Source organism: Pristiophorus japonicus, chromosome 13 (genome assembly GCF_044704955.1).
Source record: "Pristiophorus japonicus isolate sPriJap1 chromosome 13, sPriJap1.hap1, whole genome shotgun sequence".
NCBI lineage: Eukaryota > Metazoa > Chordata > Chondrichthyes > Pristiophoridae > Pristiophorus > Pristiophorus japonicus.
The window spans coordinates 55237528-55257941 of NC_091989.1; the positions used below are offsets into that span (position 1 = coordinate 55237528).

At 46.0% G+C, this 20414-nt stretch overlaps 1 protein-coding gene across 6 annotated transcripts in view; it reads right to left on the reverse strand.

Annotated features, from left to right (window-relative positions):
• Positions 1-20414, reverse strand: part of LOC139278573 (regulator of DNA class I crossover intermediates 1) — an 83707-nt gene that overhangs the window by 45447 nt on the left and 17846 nt on the right. For 4 of the 6 annotated variants that reach the window (XM_070897493.1, XM_070897492.1, XM_070897495.1 and 1 more), the window contains 2 exons: positions 18086-18218; positions 15722-15791 (listed from right to left, as the gene is read on the reverse strand). The exons of 1 other annotated variant lie outside the window; for it this stretch is intronic. In XM_070897493.1, the coding sequence (XP_070753594.1) occupies positions 15722-15791; positions 18086-18218 (203 nt within the window). Of the gene's footprint in view, positions 1-15721; positions 15792-18085; positions 18219-20414 lie in introns of those variants that run through there. One more of the 6 variants, XM_070897496.1, reaches the window with a different exon arrangement.

The following is a 20414-nucleotide window of genomic DNA, read 5'->3' on the forward strand; positions in this document are numbered from 1 at the left end:
CAAGAGGAGGGAATAGCATGGCCATTGATCACTCTGAACTTGGTTGCAATAAAAGAGAAAGTACACTTATCTCATTTTCATATGCTAATGGAGATTATATACATCTGCATTATCAGGTAAGAGCATAGAGGCCTGATGTACTGTGATATTCTAGGATGTGTACCGCATTGAAGGATTTATCATTTCCCTGAAGGCAGGAGAAATGGAGTAATGGCAGTGATAACAAAAAAAGATTATTGGACAGATGAAAACACGAGTTCAGGGGGATCCATGTATACGTAACATTCATCTGTAAAATATATCTGCCTGTGTCTGTGGTTCATGGATCAAAGGAATCAAATTGATCTTATTCAGTACTGTGCTTGAAACCTAATTGTCATGTATCTTACATTATTATATATAACTGTATCCTAACATGCTACATATGATCCTATTAAGATATGACCTGTAACCACCAGCATACCTTACCACCAGGGGTGCACTTGCAAGAGACAGGTCTATAAGGACAGGTCTCAGGCAAGTACAGCATTCCAGAGCTGTGAAATAAAGGTGCAGGTCCAGAGTGACCTTGACTTCACTACATGCCTCATGTGAATCTGTACTGAGGGGACAAGACTTTACAGTGGCGATGAGTTACGAGATTACAGAATCCATAGAATGGCGAACAACGGATCAGATGAAAAGTACAATGCTGGAGACAATTGGGACGACTTTATAGAAAGGCTCCAGCAAAGCTTTGTAACCAAAGACTGGTTAGGAGACGACAAAGCAGACAAGAGAAGAGCCCATCTCTTGACCAGCTGTGGCTCGAAAACATACGCTTTAATGAAGGATCTGCTGGCACCCGAGAAACCAGCAAGCAAGTCGTTTGAAGAATTGAGCACACTGGTAAGAGATCACCTGAAGCCAGCGAGCAGCCTACACATGGCCAGACACAGGTTCTACAACTGCAGACGCTGTGTGGGCCAGAGCATACCCGACTTCGTGACGGAACTTCGGAGGTTGGCTAGTTTATGTGAGTTCTCCGATGAACTGAGGAGAGAAATGCTGAGAGACTTTTTCATTGAAGGAATAGGCCACGCAGGCATATTCCGAAAGCTCACAGAGACCAAGAACCTGACCTTAGAGGCAGCAGCACTGGTTGCACAGACATTTTTGGCAAGGGAAGAAGAAACAAGGTTGATTTACAATGCAGGTACGACAACTAACGAAATATCGGAACAAGGAGATCATAGTATGAAACAAGCTGCTACCCCCACACACAGACAAAAGCGGGAGAGCAGGCCTTAGACAGCAGGCAGTGGCGCCAGAAGCCATCAAGGGCTACAGGAACGGCCGTTCACACCTCATCAACCCATATTGCGAGCAATCAACGACAAATTGAGAGAAGCTCAAGAGAGATCAGCCAGACGCAGCTCATTCTTTGGAAACAATGGAAGCGGTCTGAGCTGGAGGTGTGGGGGTGGACACTCGTCAAGGGGATGTCAATTTCAGCAGGCTGTTTGCAGGAACTGTGAATATAAAGGGCATTTGACCCGCATGTGCAAAAAAACGGCAGCTCGGCTGGTATACAAATCGGATGGGTCGGAAAGTGGACCAGAAGACGGTGGGGACAGTACCCGGGACACCGATGTACAGCGGGTCAACACGATCAATGGCCGCTGCTCCTACGACAGGACGCCTCCTATAATGATGAAGGTCCTACTCAACGGGATATCTGTCAACATGGAGCTGGATACGGGAGCGAGTCAATCTCTCATGGGCGCTCAACAATTTGAACAACTGTGGCCGCATAAAAGAGACAGACCAAAACTCACAAGGGACGACACCAAACTAAGGACCTATACCAAAGAAATCGTACCAATCCTCGGCAGCGCCATGCTCTCAGTCACACACAAAGCGACAGTGAACCGACTTCCCCTGTGGATTGTCCCCGGAGACCCCCCAGCACTGCTGGAGAGAAGCTGGCTGGCAAAACTAAACTGCAAATGGGATGATGTCCATGCCATGTCGTTAGAGGAACGGACCTCCTGCTCAACAATTATAAAGCGATTTGAACATCTCTTTCAGCCAGCCAGGTGTGGGCACTTTCAAAGGGGCCAAAGTTAAAATCTACATCACACAGGATGCTAGACCGGTCCATCACAAGGCCAGAGCTGTATCCTATGTGATGAGGGAAAAGATTGAACACGAACTAGACAGGCTTCTGCGGGAAGGCATTATATCACCTGTGGAATTTAGCGACTGGGCAAGTCCCATCGTCCCAGTCATGAAGCCTGATGGATCCGTACGAATCTGTGGGGACTACAAATCTACCATAAACAGAGTCTCCCTACAGGACCAGTACCCGCTGCCCAGAGCGGAGGAATTATTTGCCACATTGGCTGGAGGTAAACTTTTCTCAAAACTAGACCTCACATCTGCGTATGTGACGCAAGAATTGACCGAGGAATCCAAGCTACTCACCACCATCAACACACATCGAGGCCTTTTCATGTACAATCCATGCCAATTCGGCATCAGGTCGGCAGCTGCCATATTCCAGCGCAACATGGAGAGTCTGCTCAAGTCCATCCTGGGGACGGTTGTATTTCAAGACGACATACTTATCACGGGCAGGGACAGGATCTTCGTAATTTGGAGGAAGTACTAAAGCGGTTGGATCGGGTAGACCTTCGAGTCAAGAAATCCAAGTGTCTGTTTCTTGCACCCGAGGTTGAATTTTTGGGCAGAAGGATTGCCGCTGATGGAATCCCCCCAACAGAGTCCAAAACAGAAGCAATTCGCCTGGCACCCAGGCCCCGGAATGTCTCAGAACTGCGCGCCTTTCTCGGGCTACACTATTACTTTGGGAACTTTATGCAGAACTTAAGCACACTGCTGGAGCCTCTCCACATGCTACTCAGGAAGGGGTGCGATTGGTTTTGGGGGGACGCCCAGGAACGCGCCTTCAATAAGGCACGCAACCTTCGGTGTTCCAACAGTGTTTTGACTTTCTTTGATCCAGGTAAAAAGTTAGTTCACACATGCGATGAGTCAGCGTATGGGGTCGGGTGCATTTTACAACATGTCACTAATGCGGGCAAATTACAACCCATAGCTTATGCCTCCAGGTCACTTTCGCGGGCGCTCGCGTGCATGTACGGTGTCAAATAGATGCACCAATACCTTTTTGGGGCCAAGTTCGCGTTAGAAACCGACCACAAGCCCCTCACATCCCTCCTATCCGAGAGCAAGGCAATAAACGCAAACGCCTCGGCGCGAATTCAACGGTCGGCACTCATGCTGGCGTCCTACGACTATACCATAAAGCACAGACCAGACACAGACAACTGTGCTGACGTGCTCAGCAGGCTACCCCTGGCGACCACGAAAGGGTCTGATGAACAGGACTGTGAGATAGTCATGGCAATCAATGCCTTGGAGTCCACAGGTTCGCCCATGACAGCTTGCCAAATCAGAGCCTGGACGGCCAACGACCCCACGTTATCCTTAGTAAAAAGATGTGTCCTAACCGGTGACTGGGCAGAGGCTCGCGATGCCTGCCCCGAGGAATTAAAACCTTTTCACAGACGCATGCATGAGCTATCACTACAAGCGGACTGCCTGATGTGGGGCAGCCGCGTAGACATGCCTCTGCGAGGCAGAGAGGCATTTGTCCGGGAGTTCCACCGCGAGCACCCGGGAATCGTTCTCATGAAGGCCATAGCCAGATCCCACGTCTGGAGGCCTGGTATTGAAGCGGACTTGGAGCTCTGCGTCCGAAGGTGCACCATTTGTGCCCAACTCAGCAATGCCCCCAGGGAGGCTCCGCTGAGCCCCTGGCCTACCAAACCGTGGTCGCGGGTGCACGTAGACTATGCGGGCCCATTCATGGGCAAAATGTTCCTCGTAGTTGTCGATGCATTTTCAAAGTGGATCGAATGCACCATTTTAAACTCGAGCACAACCTCCACCACTGTGGAGAGCCTCGCAACCATGTTTGCAACGCACGGAATCCCTGACATATTGGTCAGTGACAATGGTCCGTGTTTCACAAGTGCAGGATTCCAAGATTTTATAATTGACTACGGCATAAATCACATCAAGACGGCACTGTTCAAGCTGGCCTCCAACGGCCAGGCGGAGGGAGCAGTGCAAATCATTAAACAAGGCATGCTTAAAATCCAAGGTCCCACGCTGCAGGGTCGCCTGTCGCGACTGCTGCTGGCATACAGATCTCGTCCGCACTCATTGACTGGGATTCCCCCCCGCGCAACTGTTGATGAAAAGGACTTTAAAAACAAGGCTCTCATTAATCCTCCCAGACATGCACGAAATCGTTGAGGCAAAGCGCCGTAAGCTGACTGAGTACCATGACAGAAATTCGAGGGGGAGATGGAATGAGATTGGAGACAAAGTGTTTGTACTAAACGTTGGCAGGGGTCCCAATGGCTTGCAGGGACAGTAACGGGCAAGGAAGGAAACAGGCTACTGGTAGTACAAATGGACAATGACCAAACCTGCAGGAGGCATGTAGACCAAGTCAAAAGCAGATTTACCAACAACACTGCGGAACCAGAGGCAGACTACAATGTGGAACTCGCACAACACCTGGTGGACAGACAGAGGGAACAACCGGAGGAAAGGGCAATCCCAACAGACAGCTCAGGCAAGTCAACAACAATCACACCAATCGAAACAGACAGCCCAGGCAAGATACCAGCAACCACACCCAAAGAAAAACAGACACCAAGGCAAAAAACTGAACCACAACTCAGCCGCTCCACGCGAGAGCATAGATCACCTGAGAGACTGAACCTATAAAGACAGTAAGACCTTGGTGATGTCATGTATCTTACATTATTATATATAACTGTATCCTAACATGCTATACATGACTGTAATAAGATATGACCTGTAACCACCAGCATACCTTATCACCAGGGGTGCACTTTCAAGAGACAGGTATATAAGGACAGGTCTCAGGCAAGTGCAGCATTCCAGAGCTGTGAAATAAAGGTGCAGGTCCAGAGTGACCTTGACTTAACGACATCCCTCGTGTGAATCTGTACTGAGGGGACAGGACTTTACACTAATGAAAAGGAGAAAATCAACCTCCGTTGTATTTACCCGAGCAGGTGCAACCAGTGTAACTTAAAAGTTTCAAAAGCACAAGTTAAGCCCAAAACAATACAACTTAGGAATGGAAAATGTGAGAATTACAATATTCTCTGCAATGTCCCATTTTACCAAGCCTGACATCAAATATATTCCCTCTCTTCACATGTTACCTCAATGATGCATTTGAAAACAACCTTTATCCCCCAACCAGTTCACATATTTCCATATATTTTGCAGTACTCTATTCATAATGTAATATGTCCTTATATACAGTACAAATGCACACGAGGCCCATGCTTGAGAGAAGGTCGTCTGTGACCAACAACTTTTATTCCAGCACTGAAGTGATGAAGGTGGGTGGAGCTTCCCCTTTTATACCTGAAAGACCAGGTTAGGAGTGTCTCCCACAAGTTCACCACCAAGTGGTCAATGTTCTCACAGTGCACAACTAGTCAGTTTATACATGGGTTACAATGACAGTTAAATACATGACATCACCTCCCCCCAAAGTCTAATTGGGATCACAGGTTAAGTCTCTCTGGTGGTTTACGCTCCCTTGTAGAGCGCCTGAGTTGGAGCTCTGGTTGTTGGGCGCTGGCCTGAGTGTCTGCTGTTTGCGGTGCCTCAGGCCTGTCCGGACTGCCCACAGTGACTGGGCTCTTCTCCACTTGGTTCCGGTGTTTGGCCATCTGTGGAGAAGTGAACTCTACTTCGTGTTCTTCCTCTGCTTCTTCTATTGGGTTGCTGAACCTCCTTTTTGTTTGATCCACGTGTTTGCGGCAGATTTGTCCACTGGTAAGGCAATCACAGTGCCTGCGAGCCATTTAGGCCCTGCAGCGTAGTTGAGAACAAAGACAAGGTCATTGACATCAATACATCGCGCCCTCGCATTCCCGCCGTGGTAGTCACACTGGCGCCTGCTCTCAACAATTTCTTTCATGGTGGTGTGTATAAGAGATAACCTGGTTTTGAGCGTCCTTTTCATTCGCAGCTCTGCGGATGGGACCCCTGTGAGCGAGTGTGGCCGGGATCTATTGGCCAACAGGAGGTGTGATAAATAGCTTTGTAGGGAACCCCCTTGGATTCTGAGCATCCCGTGTTTCATTAGCTGCACTGCTCGTTCCGCCTGCCATTTGAGGCCGGCTTGAACGGTGCCGTTCTGACATGGTTGATACAATTTCATGCCATGAAGTCCTGGAATTCAATGCTTGTAAAGCACGGGCCATTGTCACTAACCAAGACGTCAGGTAGACCATGTGCAGCGAACATTGCCCGTAGACTTTCTACCGTGGCCGAGGATGTATGTGCTTGAATTGAGAATGTCACACTCGATCCATTTGGAGTAGGCGTCTACTACAACCAAAAACATTTTTCCCATGAGAGGACCTGCGTCGTCCACATGAATGCGTGACCATGGTTTGGCGGACCAGGACCAGGGGCTAAGGGGGCTTCCCTGGGTGCATTGCCCAGCTGGGCGCACGTGTTGCACCTGCGAACACAAAGTTCCAGGTCTGCATCTATCCCTGGCCACCAAACGTGTGACCTGGCAATTGCCTTCATCATGACAATGCCCGGGTGCTCATTGTGGAGTTCTCTAATGAACATCTCTCTGCCCATCTGGGGCATGACTACTTGATTTCCCCAAAGTAGGCAATCGGCCTGAATCGAGAGTTCATCCTTGCGCCTGTGAAATGGTTTGAATTCCTCAGGGCATGCCCCGTATGTGGTTGCCCAGTCCCCATTAAGGACACATTTCTTGACTAAAGATAGTAGCGGGTCTCTATTTGTCCAGACTTTGATCTGACGGGCTGTCATGGGTGAGCCTTCGCTTTCGAAAGCTTCCACAGCCATGACCATCTCAGCAGCATGCTCGGTTGCCCCCTCGGTGGTGGCTAGTGGGAGCCTGCTGAGTGCATCGGTGCAGTTTTCAGTGCCCAGTCTGTGCCGAATTGTATAGTCATAGGCAGCTAACGTGAGTGCCCACCTCTGTATGTGGGCCGATGCATTCGCATTTATGGCCTTGTTGTCGGCCAAAAGGGACGTCAGGGGTTTGTGATCTGTCTCCAGCTCAAATTTCCTGCCGAACAGGTACTGGTGCATTTTTTTTTTACAGCATACACACATGCAAGCGCTTCTTTTTCTACCATCCCGTAAACCTGTTCTGCCTGGGACAGACTTCTAGAGGCATAAGCTACCAGCTGTAACTGACCCTTGGCGTTAACATGCTGCAATACACACACCCGACCCCATAGGACGACGCGTCGCACGTTAAAACAAGTTTCTTACATGGGTCATATAGCGTTAACAGATTGTTGGAACATAACAAATTGCGTGCTCTATCAAAAGCCCTTTCCTGGCTGTCCCCTCAGATCCATTCATGACCTTTGCGTAGGAGCACGTGTAGCGGCTCGAACAGCGTGCTCAATTTGGGAAGAAAGTTACCAAAATAGTTCAGGAGCCCCAGGAACGAACGCAGCTCCGTCGTGTTACGGGGTCTGGGTGCTCTCTGGATCACTTCCGTTTTCGACGCAGTAGGTCTGATCTGGTCTGCTGCTAGCCTCATCCCCAGGAATTCTACCGCTGGAGCTAGGAAGACGCACTTCGTCTTTTTCAGTCGCAGACCTACCCGGTCCAGTCTGCGTGGCACCTCCTCCAGGTTGCGGAGGTGTTCTTCAATATCACAACCCGTGATGAGGATGTCATTTTGAAAAACCAGTGTCCTTGGAATCGACTTAAGGAGGCTTTCCATATTGTGTTGAAAGATCGCGGCGGCCGAGCGAATCCCAAACGGACATCTGTTGTACTCAAACAACCCCTTGTGTGTCGTGGTGGTGGTCAGCTTCTTCGACTCACTCGGCAGCTCCTGGGTCATGTAAGCTGAGGTTAGGTCCAATTTTGAAAAAGGTTGGCCACCGGATAGCGTCGCGAAGAAGTCCTCCGCTCTCGGTAGCGGGTACTGGTCTTGGAGTGACACCCGATTGATGGTGGCTTTGTAATCACCACATATCCTGACCGACCCATCCGCCTTGAGCACCGGCACAATTGGGCTCGCCCAGTTGCTGAATTCGACTGGCGAGATGATGCCTTCCCTCAGCAGGCGGTCCAATTCGCCTTCTATCTTTTCCCGCATCACGTACGGCACCGCTCTGGCCTTGTGGTGTACTGGCCTGGCGTCCGGGTTTATGTGAATCACTACCTTGGTCCCCATGAAAGTGCCAATGCTGGGCTGAAATAGTGAGTCAAATTTGTCCAGGACCTGTGAGCATGATATTCGCTCCACAGAAGAAATTATATTGACATCGCCCCATTTCCAGTTCATGACAGCCAGCCAACTCCTCCCCAATAGTAGGGGACCATCCCCCGGAACAATCCAGAGTGGCAACCTGTTCTCCGAATCTTTGTGGGTCACGACTACCGTGGCGCTGCCTCGCACCAGAATGATCTCCTTTGTATATGTCCGTAGCTGTGCGTCAATTGGCAATAATTTTGGCCTCCTGGCCTTGGACGCCCACAACTTGTTGAACTGATTGATACTCATCAAGGACTAGCTGGCCCCTGTGTCTAGCTCCATTGATACTGGGATGCCATTCAGGAGCACTTTCATCATTATCAGTGGCGTCCTGGTGCATGAACTGTATATGTGCTCCACATGAACTCACTGAACTTCAGCTTCCAGCGATTTCTCCCAGTGTCCATTTGGCCCCGTAGGGCTTACATTGTCCCCGTCCTCCTTGTACATCAACCTGCCTGCAGGTTTCCTACACATCCGTGCCAAGTGACCGTTGACGTTGCAATTTCTGCAGGTGTATTGCTGATACCTGCAAGCTCTGGCTGTGTGTTTGCCTCCACACCTCCAACATGAGCCGTTGTTGGAAACAAAAGGCCCATTACCAGTCAATCGTCTCTGACTGTCTGTGTAACTGTTTTTATGCACCCCATTAACAGGTTGATGGCCCCATTACTGGCTGGATTATCCCTTGCGATGGCGTGAATCACCTTTCAGCTAGCCATTGTCTCTGTTGAATTCCCCCTTTGGATTCGACTACATGCTCGGGCATGTCCGATGGCCACTGTCTGCCTGGGGAACTGTGTGCCGCATTAACAATGTTGACTCCCTGTCCATTTGCTGCATTTAAACCAAGATTTTTGTCAAATATCATTCTGGTCTCATCCTCCCGAGATAAATGTCTGAGCCATCAAAGCCGCTGTTTCCAGGGTCAAGTCTTTGGTCTCAAACAGTTTCCTGAATACCCCAGCGTGCCGGTGCCCTCAATAAAACAGTCTCGCAGCATCTCCGCTCTGCATGCATCTGGGAACTTACATAAGCTCGCCAGTCGCCGGAGGTCGGCCACAAAGTCTGGAACGCTTTGCCCTTCTCGCCGCCAGTGCGTATAAAACCGGTGTCTCGCCATGTGCAAGCTGCTCGCCGGTTTAAAGTGTTCCCCGATCAACTTATTGAGCTCTTCAAAAGTCTTGTCCGCCGGCTTCTCTGGCGCTGGAAGATCCTTCATCAGGGAGTACGTCCTGGACCCACAAACCGTCAGGAGATGAGCCCTGCGTTTGTCGGCTGAATCCTGTCCCAGCCATTCCTTCGTGACGAAGCTTTGCTGTAGTCTCCCAATAAAGTCGTCCCAATCATCACCAACACAGTACCTCTCGTCTGTGCTGCTAGTGGCCATGTTCGCGTGGTTTAAATCCCAGTTTCTCATCGCCAATGATACGTCCTTACTATACAGTACAAATGCACACGAGGCCCATGCTTGAGAGAAGGTCACTCTGTGACCAGCAACTTTTATTCCAGCACTGAAGTGATGAAGGTGGGTGGAGCTTCCCCTTTTATACCTGAAAGACCAAGTTAGGAGTGTCTCCCACAAGTTCATCACCTCGTGGTCAATGTTCTCACAGTGCACAACTCGTCAGTTTATACATGGGTTACAATGACAGTTAAACACATGATACCATGAGAAGTCACCAAAAACAAGTTGTATTCCAGTAGTCTTTTTAAAGAAAGTTACCTGGAGAATATTGGGTAGCTCAGATGAATATGTGGCTTGAGGAGTGGTGCAAAAGGGAGGGATTCAAATTCCTGGAACATTGGAACCGGTTCTGGGGGAGGTGGGACCAGTACAAACCGGACGGTCTGCACCTGGGCAGGACCGGAACCATTCCTAGGGGGAATGTTTGCTCGTGCTGTTGGGGAGGAGTTAAACTAATATGGCAGGTGGATGGGAACCTATGCAGGGAGACAGAGGGAAATAAAATGGAGGCAGAAGCAAAAGATAGAAAGGAGAATAGTAAAAGTAGACAGCCGAGAAACCCAAGTCAAAAAATAAAAAGGGCCACATTACAGCTGTCATATATGTAACCACAATGTAAAATGTAACACCACTGTATTACTGTATACACTCAACCTAAATGCACATCTTGACCACAAGGGGTGAACTTGTGGGAAACACTCCTTACCTGATCACACAGGTATAAAAAGGGAGGTCCCACGCAGGGTCTTCACTTGAGGTCCTGTGAATAAAGAGTTAAGGTCACAGAGTGACCTTGTTCCCAGAATGTGCCTCGTGTGGTTTCATATTGTCGAGTAAGGACTTTACAACAGCAAAATTCTAAAGGGGCAAAGTGTGTTAAAAAGACAAGCCTGACGGCTCTGTGCCTCAATGCAAGGAGTATTCAGAATAAGGTGGACGAATTAACTGCGCAGATAGCAGTTAATGGATATGATGTAACTGGCATCACGGAGATATGGCTGCAGGGTGACCAAGGCTGGGAACTCAACATCCAGGGGTATTCAACATTCAGGAAGAATAGACAGAAAGGAAAAGGAGGCGGGGTGGGGTTGCTGGTTAAAGAGGAAATTAGTGCAATAGTAAGGAGGGACATTAGCTTGGATGATGTGGAATCGGTATGGTTGGAACTGCAGAATACCAAAGGGCAGAAAACGCTAGTGGGAGTTGTGTACAGACCACCAAACACAGTAGTAGTGAGGTTGGGGACAGCATCAACAAGAAATAAGGGATGCATGCAATAAAGGTACAGCAGTTTATCATGGGTGACTTTAATCCACATATAGATTGGGCTAACCAAACTGCTGGTAATGCGGTGGAGGAGGATTTCCTGGAGTGTATTAGGGATGGTTTTCTGGACCAATATGTCGAGGAACCAACTAGAGAGCTGGCCATCCGAGACTGGGAGGTGTGTAATGAGAAAGGACTAATTAGCAATCTTGTTGTGCGAAGCCACTTGGGGAAGAGTGACCATAATATGGTAGAATTCTTTATTAAGATGGAGAGTGACACAGTTAATTCAGAAACTAGGGTTCTGAACTTAAGGAAAGGTAACTTCGATGGTTTGAGGCATGAATTGACTGGATTAGACTGGCAAATGATACTTAAAGTGTTGACGGTGGATCGGCAATGGCAACCATTTAAAGATCACATGGATGAACTTCAGCAATTGTACATCCCTGTCTGGAGTAAAAATAAAACGGGGAAGGTGACTCAACTGTGGCTAACAAGGGAAATTAAGGATAATGTTAAATCCAAGGAAGAGGCATATAAATTGGCCATAAAATGCAGCAAACCTGAGGGCTGGGAGAAATTTAGAATTCAGCAGAGGAGGACAAAGGGTTTAATTAAGAGGGGGAAAATAGAGTACGAGAGGAAGCTTGCCGGGAACATAAAAACTGACTGCAAAAGCTTCTACAGATATGTGAAGAGAAAAAGATTAGTGAAGACAAACGTAGGTCCCCTTGCAGTCAGAATCAGGTGAACTTATAATGGGGAACAAAGAAATGGCAGATCAATTGAACAAATACTTTGGTTCTGTCTTCATGAAGGAAGCCACAAATAACCTTTCGGAAGTACTAGGGGGCCGAGGGTCTCGTGAGAAGGAGGAATTGAAGGATATCCTTATTAGGTGGAAAATTGTGTTCGGGAAATTGATGGGATTGAAGGCCGATAAATCCCCGGGGCCTGATCGTCTACATCCCAGAGTACTTAAGAAAGTGGCCCTGGAAATAGTGGATGGATTGGTGATCATTTTCCAACAGTCTATCGTCTCTGGATCAGTTCCTATGGACTGGAGGGTAGCTAATGTAACACCACTTTTTAAAAAGGGAGGGAGAGAGAAAACGGGTAATTATAGGCCGGTTAGCCTGACATCAGTAGTGGGGAAAATGTTGGAATCAATTATTATGAAATAGCAGCACATTTGGAAAGCAGTGACAGGATCGGTCCAAGTCAGCATGGATTTATGAAAGGGAAATCATGCTTGACAAACCTTCTGGAATTTTTTGAAGATGTAACTAGTAGAGTGGGCATGGGAGAACCAGTGGATGTGGTGTATTTGGACTTTCAAAAGGCTTTTGACAAGGTTCCACACAAGAGATTGGTGTGCAAAGTCAAAGCACATGGTATTGGGGGTAATGTACTGACGTGGATAGAGAACTGGTTGGCAGACAGGAAGCAGAGTGTCGGGATAAACGGGTCCTTTTCAGAATGGCAGGCAGTGACTAGCGGAGTGCCGCAGGGCTCAGTGCTGGGACCACAGCTTTTTACGATATACATTAATGATTTAATGTTGGGGAAGTCCAGAACCAGGGGTCACAGTCTAAGGATAAGGGGTAAGCCATTTAGGACCGAGATAAGGAGAAACTTCTTCACCCAGAGAGTGGTGAACCTGTGGAATTCTCTACCACAGGAAGTAGTTGAGGCCAATTCACTAAATATATTCAAAAGGGAGTTAGATGAAGTCCTTAGTACTCGGGGGATCAAGGGGTATGGCGTGAAAGCAGGAAGTGGGTACTGAAGTTTCATGTTCAGCCATGAACTCGTTGAATGGCGGTGCAGGCTAGAAGGGCTGAATGGCCTGCTCCTGCACCTATTTTCTATGTTTCTATGTTTCTATGAAGGAATTGAGTGTATTATCTCAAAGCTTGCAGATGACACTTAAACTGGGTGGCGGTGTGAGCTGTGAGGAGGACGCTCGGAGGCTACAGGGTGACTTGGACAGGTTAGGTGAGCGGGCAAATGCATGGCAGATGCAATATAATGTGGATAAATGTGAGGTTATCCACTTTGGAGGCAGAAACACAAGGGTAGAATATTATCTGAATGGCGGCAGACTAGGAAAAGGGGAGGTGCAACGAGACCTGGGTGTCATGGTTCATCAGTCATTGAAAGTTGGCATGCAGGTACAGCAGGCAGTGAAGAAGGCAAATAGTATGTTGGCCTTCATAGCTAGGGGATTTGAGTATTGGAGCAGGGAGGTCTTACTGCTGTTGTACAGGGCTTTGGTGAGGCCTCACCTGGAGTATTGCGCTCAGTTTTGGTCTCCTAATCTGAGGAAGGATGTTCTTGCTATTGAGGGAGTGCAGCGAAGGTTCATCAGACTGATTCCCAGGATTGCTGGGCTGACATATGAGGAGAGACTGGATCAACTGGGCCTTCATACACTAGAGTTTAGAAGGATGAGAGGGGATCTCATAGAAACGTATAAGATTCTGATGGGACTGGACAGGTTAGATGCGGGAAACTTGTTACCGATGTTGGGGAAGTCCAGAACCTGGGGACACAGTCTTAGGATAAGGGGTAGGCCATTTAGGACTGAGATGAGGAGAAACTTCTTCACCCAGAGAGTTGTTAACCTGTGGAATTCCCTGCCGCAGAGAGTTGTTGCTGCCAGTTCATTGGATATATTCAAGAGGGACGTAATATGGCCCTTACAGCTTAAGGGATTAAGGGGTATGGAGAGAAAGCAGGAAAGGGGTACTGAGGGAATGATCAGCCATAATCTTATCAAATGGTGGTGCAGGCTCCAAGGGCCGAACGGCCTACTCCTGCACCTATTTTCTATGTTTCTATCGTACTTTTGGTTTGCTTAAATGCAACGCTAATTCCCACCTCCAATGCACGTGTTTCGGAACAGATAATGCAGCAGTGTTAGAAAGACCCCACACAGTCTCCAGCTTTTTACCCCCAGTCTACAACGTGATACTCATTGGGCTAGAAATTAGCCAGCCTAAAGCACGTTTTGGCACAATTTTATCGCGTTAAAAGTGTTTTTTTGTAGTTAAAAGAAACCTAATAAAATTGCCCAAAGGTTAAGAATGGTGGTTTTGAAATATCGCTAAAAAGCGAATCGCCATATGTAAAAAAATAGGACCGTCTAAATTTGGCCATTCGGCGAACCGGTGTTCGGGTGAAAAAACAATGCCTGAGGAAAGCATGCATTGCAGCCTCAGAACGTCGGTACCTACAAAAAAGGCAAGTTGAAGTTTAAAAAAAAATATTTTTCAGCGATTGATTGCTTAAGGGTATTGTTAATGTTTATGATTTTTGCAAATTTTTTGTGTTTTCTCCCCTGTATTTTTGCCTCGCGGTAAAGTTAGCGAGGACGGCGGTTTCCAACACGAATCCTCCAGCAACGCCGATTTTTATCGACAGGCATTTTTTGGGGCCAAATTTACACTGTTTAAAAAATGGCAACATTTTCATTCGTATCTTTTCACAAAAATGACGTTTAAAAAAACAAGTATCAGGCTGGCAAATTTCTAGCCCATTATCTATTTCAAAAGGATGAAAAATTGAGGGCACCATGGGTTCTTTGTTGATGTTTAATGTTGTTACCAATGCTCCCCTAATTTTTGTTTGGTTTGCATGGTCCTGTGAAGTGCTGCGTGGCCCCATTCACAATTTCGTGCAAAATCTCCCATAAAAAAGTCGGTAACTGGCCTGCACATTACAACAGTGACTACACTCCAAAAGTACTTCATTGGTTGTAAAGCGCTTTGAGACATCTGGTGGTCATGAAAGGCGCTATACAAATGCAAGTCTTTATTTTTTTTTTTAAAAGAATGTGCTGTATAGGCATTGAATAAAAGTGATGCTGCAATTAGAATATTTTGTCTGGCTTTAGGCATTTTACCTTAGGAAAGATGTCTAGAAGAGATTCCCTGAGATGACAGATGGATGGAAAGAAGCAAGCAACCAACAAAGCAAGAAAGTAAGTAAGCAAAAGAAAGCAAGCTCCCATCCTCTTCTTCGAAATAATGCCATGGGATCTTTTACATCCACAGCAGATGGGGCCTCGGTTTAGCGTCTTATCCGAAAGACATATTCGGGATGAGAAACTGTAGTTATGAGAATACACTGGAGAAACAGGGGCGATTTTCATTGGAACAGAGAAAGTTAAGAGGAGATTTGATGGAGATGTTCAAACTATGAGGGATTTTAGTAAGATGAATAGGAAAAAATATTTCCACTGGTCAGTGAGTAGGTAACTAGAGCATCTAAATTTAAGATCATCACAAAAAGAACAAAGGGTGAGGTTATGAGAAATATTTTTACACAAAGGGTTGTTAGGATATGGAATACTCTACCAGAAACAGTGGTGGAAACAGAATTCACAATTGCTGTTGAAAGAGAAATAGATAAATATTATTTTTAAAACTTAAGGGTATGGGAAACAGCAGGAAATAGGATGAAGCTCTTTCAGGTGCAATGGATAGAATGGCCTTCTGTGCTGTAAAATTCTAGGAGTTACTTTACTACTTCAGATTGTGAACCAAAGTATTCTGTTTCATCAAGTGGATTTTGAGATTGACACTCACCTCCCCATATTTTAAGTTTGCTGTATTGGCAAAATGTTTTGTTCTGTTGCTCCATTCTTTTTCTTGCGTACTGTTAAGATGTACAAAATATTTATTTCTTTCATTTTAATTTACAGTTAACTCAGCTTGAAAAATTACCAATATCAATATATAAATAGAATCACTTTTAATTTGCCTGGAAGTAAATTTTACTCTCATTGCAACAGCTTATTACAGACTGTAAATTGCTGTTGTCATATGAACATTTAATGCATATGTATTAAATTCCTCTGTGTTATTTTAACTGAGGCATTAACGGATTTATTTTAATTTAAATCAGTTAATGTCTTTTATAAAATAGTGGAGAGAGGAATAGAACAGAGGCGCACAGCATAAGCCACAAGATCTCCAAAGAAGTAGGTATGCCAGAATCCATTCTGCCAATTGTGGATTGGGTCAGAACTTTCAAGGCGATGGATAATTTGAGAGTTAGCGTAGGAGACTTCTTTTCAATAAAGTTATATTTAGCACCTTTAACAGTGGATTTACAAATGTTATGAGCAAAGATAAATTTGGCTGGAGATGATTTTCTGAGTTTGTGCCGCTAGCAGGAAGCTTCATAACAGCTGCAGATACTGGAAAATCGTGGGATGTGCTTGTGATGTCCTGATAGGCATGGCCAATGGATGAGGCTTCCTGCTGGCAGTGCAAATTTGATAAATCTGTTCTCTGTTAATTTAGACTAATCAAGATACCAGGTGCAATTGGGCAGAAATTTTGACAGTCAGAAAGACAGTCACAATTGGATTAAGATAGTGTACCAGTTTTGACATGAGGAACAGTGAGATATTAGATCATGCACGCCAGGTAGAGTTACTTCAATAACACATAGATTAGTAGAGTACAAGTTGCAGTCACACCATGGAATTCAAGAATTCATTCACAACTGTCCTAATTACCTAACTTATAAAGGGGTAATTTCACATGAATGCAAGTTGGAGATGAAGTTGCAATACTGTACCCTAATTCTCCAACCTGTTTCATCACTGGCAGACACGGACACCCAACAGTCAATCACCTCACTTCCGCCTCCCACTGGTGAAACACTTAGAAGGTGCTCATGGTATACAAGTAGAAGACATACACCATACACTTTCAATAAGGGGAAGCACTGGGACCAAAATACACTGAACACAAGTGCACCACATGTTGCGGCGGGTTTAAAATTTAAGTTGACCGGTGCTTTAATGTACTGAGAGTTAATTTGGGATGGAGCAGAATAAAGTAATTGTGGTGAAATTAAGGGTATTCTTGGTATTCCCGTAGCCACTCTTCTGAGGTCATTGGAGATTACATTTTATTTGGAAAGTATTGGACATATGTACAGATGCAACAGATGTTTCAGGCACTTAACTACTGCTCTCTTTTACAGTCTGCCTGATGACTCTAGCTGAGTGATTGGTTCCTTGTGCAAACCAGTCCATCTCAGGATCAGTATTATCTTCCACTTTTGGATGCTGATGCCTGTCTTCCACCTGCTCTATGGTAAAGATCATTTAAAGAGCAAAGTTGGCTAAGAAGCAACAGACAACAATAATTTCGGGCAACCTGGCTGGACTAAGTTGCTGCACTCTCCCAATTGATCCGTGAGTCATAATCTTTGCTTCAAACTGCTGAGGACTTGCTCCATCAAAGGCCTTGGTAGGAACATGTGCCTAATTTTATTGCTCTTCAGGTCTTGCCCTAAGTCTCAAAAGGGTAAACAGCCATGGCTGCAGTGAATAACCTTGGCCTCCCTGACCCTTGAAATAATGGTGGCACCTTAAATTGGCATAAAATGAATCAATAATAAAAACTGCCAAAGTAATGGGTAGCCATGTGTATCACAGACCAGCTGCATATTCATGGCATGGAACTCTGCTCTGTTCATGAAGGAGGTGGTACTGGGGTAGGGGCACATATTGTCATATGCATGACATCAATAATGTATTTAACTTGTGAGAATCACCATGAAGGGATCTCTCATGTTGCTGCGTTTTTTTGAGACTTCCAAGGGCAAGACATGAAGAATACTAAAATTAGGCACATGTTCCGACCAAGGCCTTTGATGAGCATAAGATCTGCACTGTTTTTAAAAAAAAAATCAAGGAAATTTGTGTTTCGCGCCATAACAGCACAGTTCTTTATCTTTTGATGCAATAACAGCAAAACAATAGTGCAAGTACTAAAAACAACAAGAAAATGCAGGACCATTATGTTTCATTCACTGTTATACTGGATGCATAATTGTTTGGGTTGGTACCCATTAAAGGTATTATCAGAGGCACAACCACAACACAAGTTCACAAATTTGATTGGTTATCTTTCAAAACAAAATTAAAATACCTGCATTGACTTTCTTCTCGGAATATTTGAGAGGGTGTGGAGCAGGGAGACATTGGTAGCTCAATGTTATGTCGTCTAATTGGCATTTTTGTATCTTTCTTCATATCTACTTGAATGATCTTGTTTGATACATCTATGACGAAGAAAAGAGACGTCAATTACTGGTCATCTCACCAGTGTTGTCAATACAAAAGCATTGACCCGAGTGGTGAGGAAATTAGTTATTAAATAGGATGCAAGGAGTCACAGTCAGTCAATCAGGACTCGTGGAATGGATGATAGTAATGGTGAGTGGCAAGGACTTGGGATGTGAGGCTTCATTGTGCAAATATACATTGCAGGATGTGAGGCATTTGATATATGAGCACTGTCAAGTGACTTTGTTTCCCTGGTACTCCAACTATTACATCCCTCTTTACTCTAATTTGGACCAGTAACACTTCCACCTCGGCCTCAGAAGTTAGATACTTTCTTCTTCAGCAGGAGCCATTCCACCCCCTCTTCCAAGAGCCTGGTCATCCCGTTAACTGCATCTATCCCTCCTCCAATTTCAGCAGGCACAAGTCCTTATCCTCCAGACTTACAGTGCCGCATTGGGGACCCTGGAATTTCCAGGCCAATAATGAAATGATAAATTTGAATCATGGAACCAATTTTAAAGTGAAAATCTATTTTTGAATTTTACAATGTGGAAGCTATAATTAGAGATTCTGATTATTAAAATCTTCACTTAATTATTGTCAGCAAAGAAAATATCAAATTCAAACCTCTGCCGTGAACTTATCTGCCCCGTTCTAGTTTTGGTCTTAGTACAAGTGGCAGCCCGAATTAAAAACTTGTCTGGTTATCTCCTGCATATATTTTTTACGAAACAAAAGACAGATTTAGCCTCTGACTGATTTATGATTCCCATAAGGGAAAGTGGAACTTTTGACATAGCATTTAAAACTTAATGCAATCATTGATACAAACGTGCCAGAAAATAAATATTGGGCCGGAATTTGCAGTGGGTAATGACGGCGAACTAACAGCGTTCGACGCAATTACCCTTTGAAACTGACTGCAACTTCAGAATGTAAAGCATGCACATCTAAATGTGGAAATCCCAAAGTTACAGTCAATCATTCACTTCTCCGACACTGACTGTGCAATGGACTCGCCCTCCCACCCCCCCGCTTTTCTGCGGTGATACTGATGTTAAATACCCCATTAAATGTTAGGCTTTGTTGGATTAGGTGCAACTAGGGTTTTAACAGCATATTGACTTCTAAAACAAATGTTATAGCCCTGAAAAACTAATTTTAATTTTGTGGAATGTTAGGGGTCGAAATTCAGGTGCACCAGAAAGCAAGCGCACCTATGAGAGTTGGAGTGGTACTCAACGCTGGAACTCCTGGTATGGTAAGTAGATCCATTTTCAGTACTTTGAAATTTTTTCAAAATCCTACAGGAAATGGATTCATAATGGGGGTAGGCCTTAGATTCAAAGCCATGGGTTGGTCAGGGCCTCCGCCACTGTCAATCAGTGGTGGAGTCGTGGTGATGTCACAGCGCATGTGCGTCACCGTGCTCTCCATTAAAGGGGAGAGATTCTATCATTTGTTTTTACTTTGGCCACTGGGCCACCAGGGAGGGTTTCGGCCGGGCCAGTGGCCTGGCACCTAAGCCCGTTAGCGGCCTGGCTGAACCCGGGGCAGTATTTTGCCGGCCGGTCGGCAAGTCTGCCGGAAACATTTTTTCCATTGTGGCCGCAGCAGTGGGCCCTCCCCTTTCAGGGCCGCCGCGCTGCCGGGCCTCACTCAGTGTGGAGATGTTGCACTGGCAGAAAAACCTGTCGGGGGCACCGTGCGGCGGGGTATCGACCAGTTGAGCTGGAAATCGCTGGTAAGTATTTTTTTATTGCTTAACATTGGCGGTGCAACTACTTGGGCGGGCCAGCGGCGAAGGCCTTTGCTTCACTGTTGACCACAAAGTCCAGGCTGTTGTATGCTAAGCATACAACTGATATCATCATCATCATCATAGGCAGCCCCTCAGAGTCAAGGATGACTTGTTTCCACATTAAAAATTAGTTCTCAGATGACTGATAAGTCCAATGCGGGAGCTACAGTCTCTGTCGCAGGTTGGACGGACAGTGGTTGAAATGTCAGTTTGTTGAAGTGCTTGGGTTGTCATGCGCTCCTTCCGTATTTTTCGCTTGGTCTCTGCTTGCTCCCGCCGAAGACACTCAAAGTGTTCGACACCCTCACAGATTATTCTCCTCCATTTTGAGCAATCTTGCGCCAGTGATTCCCAGGTGTGGGTGGGGATGTTGAACTTCTTCTAAGAG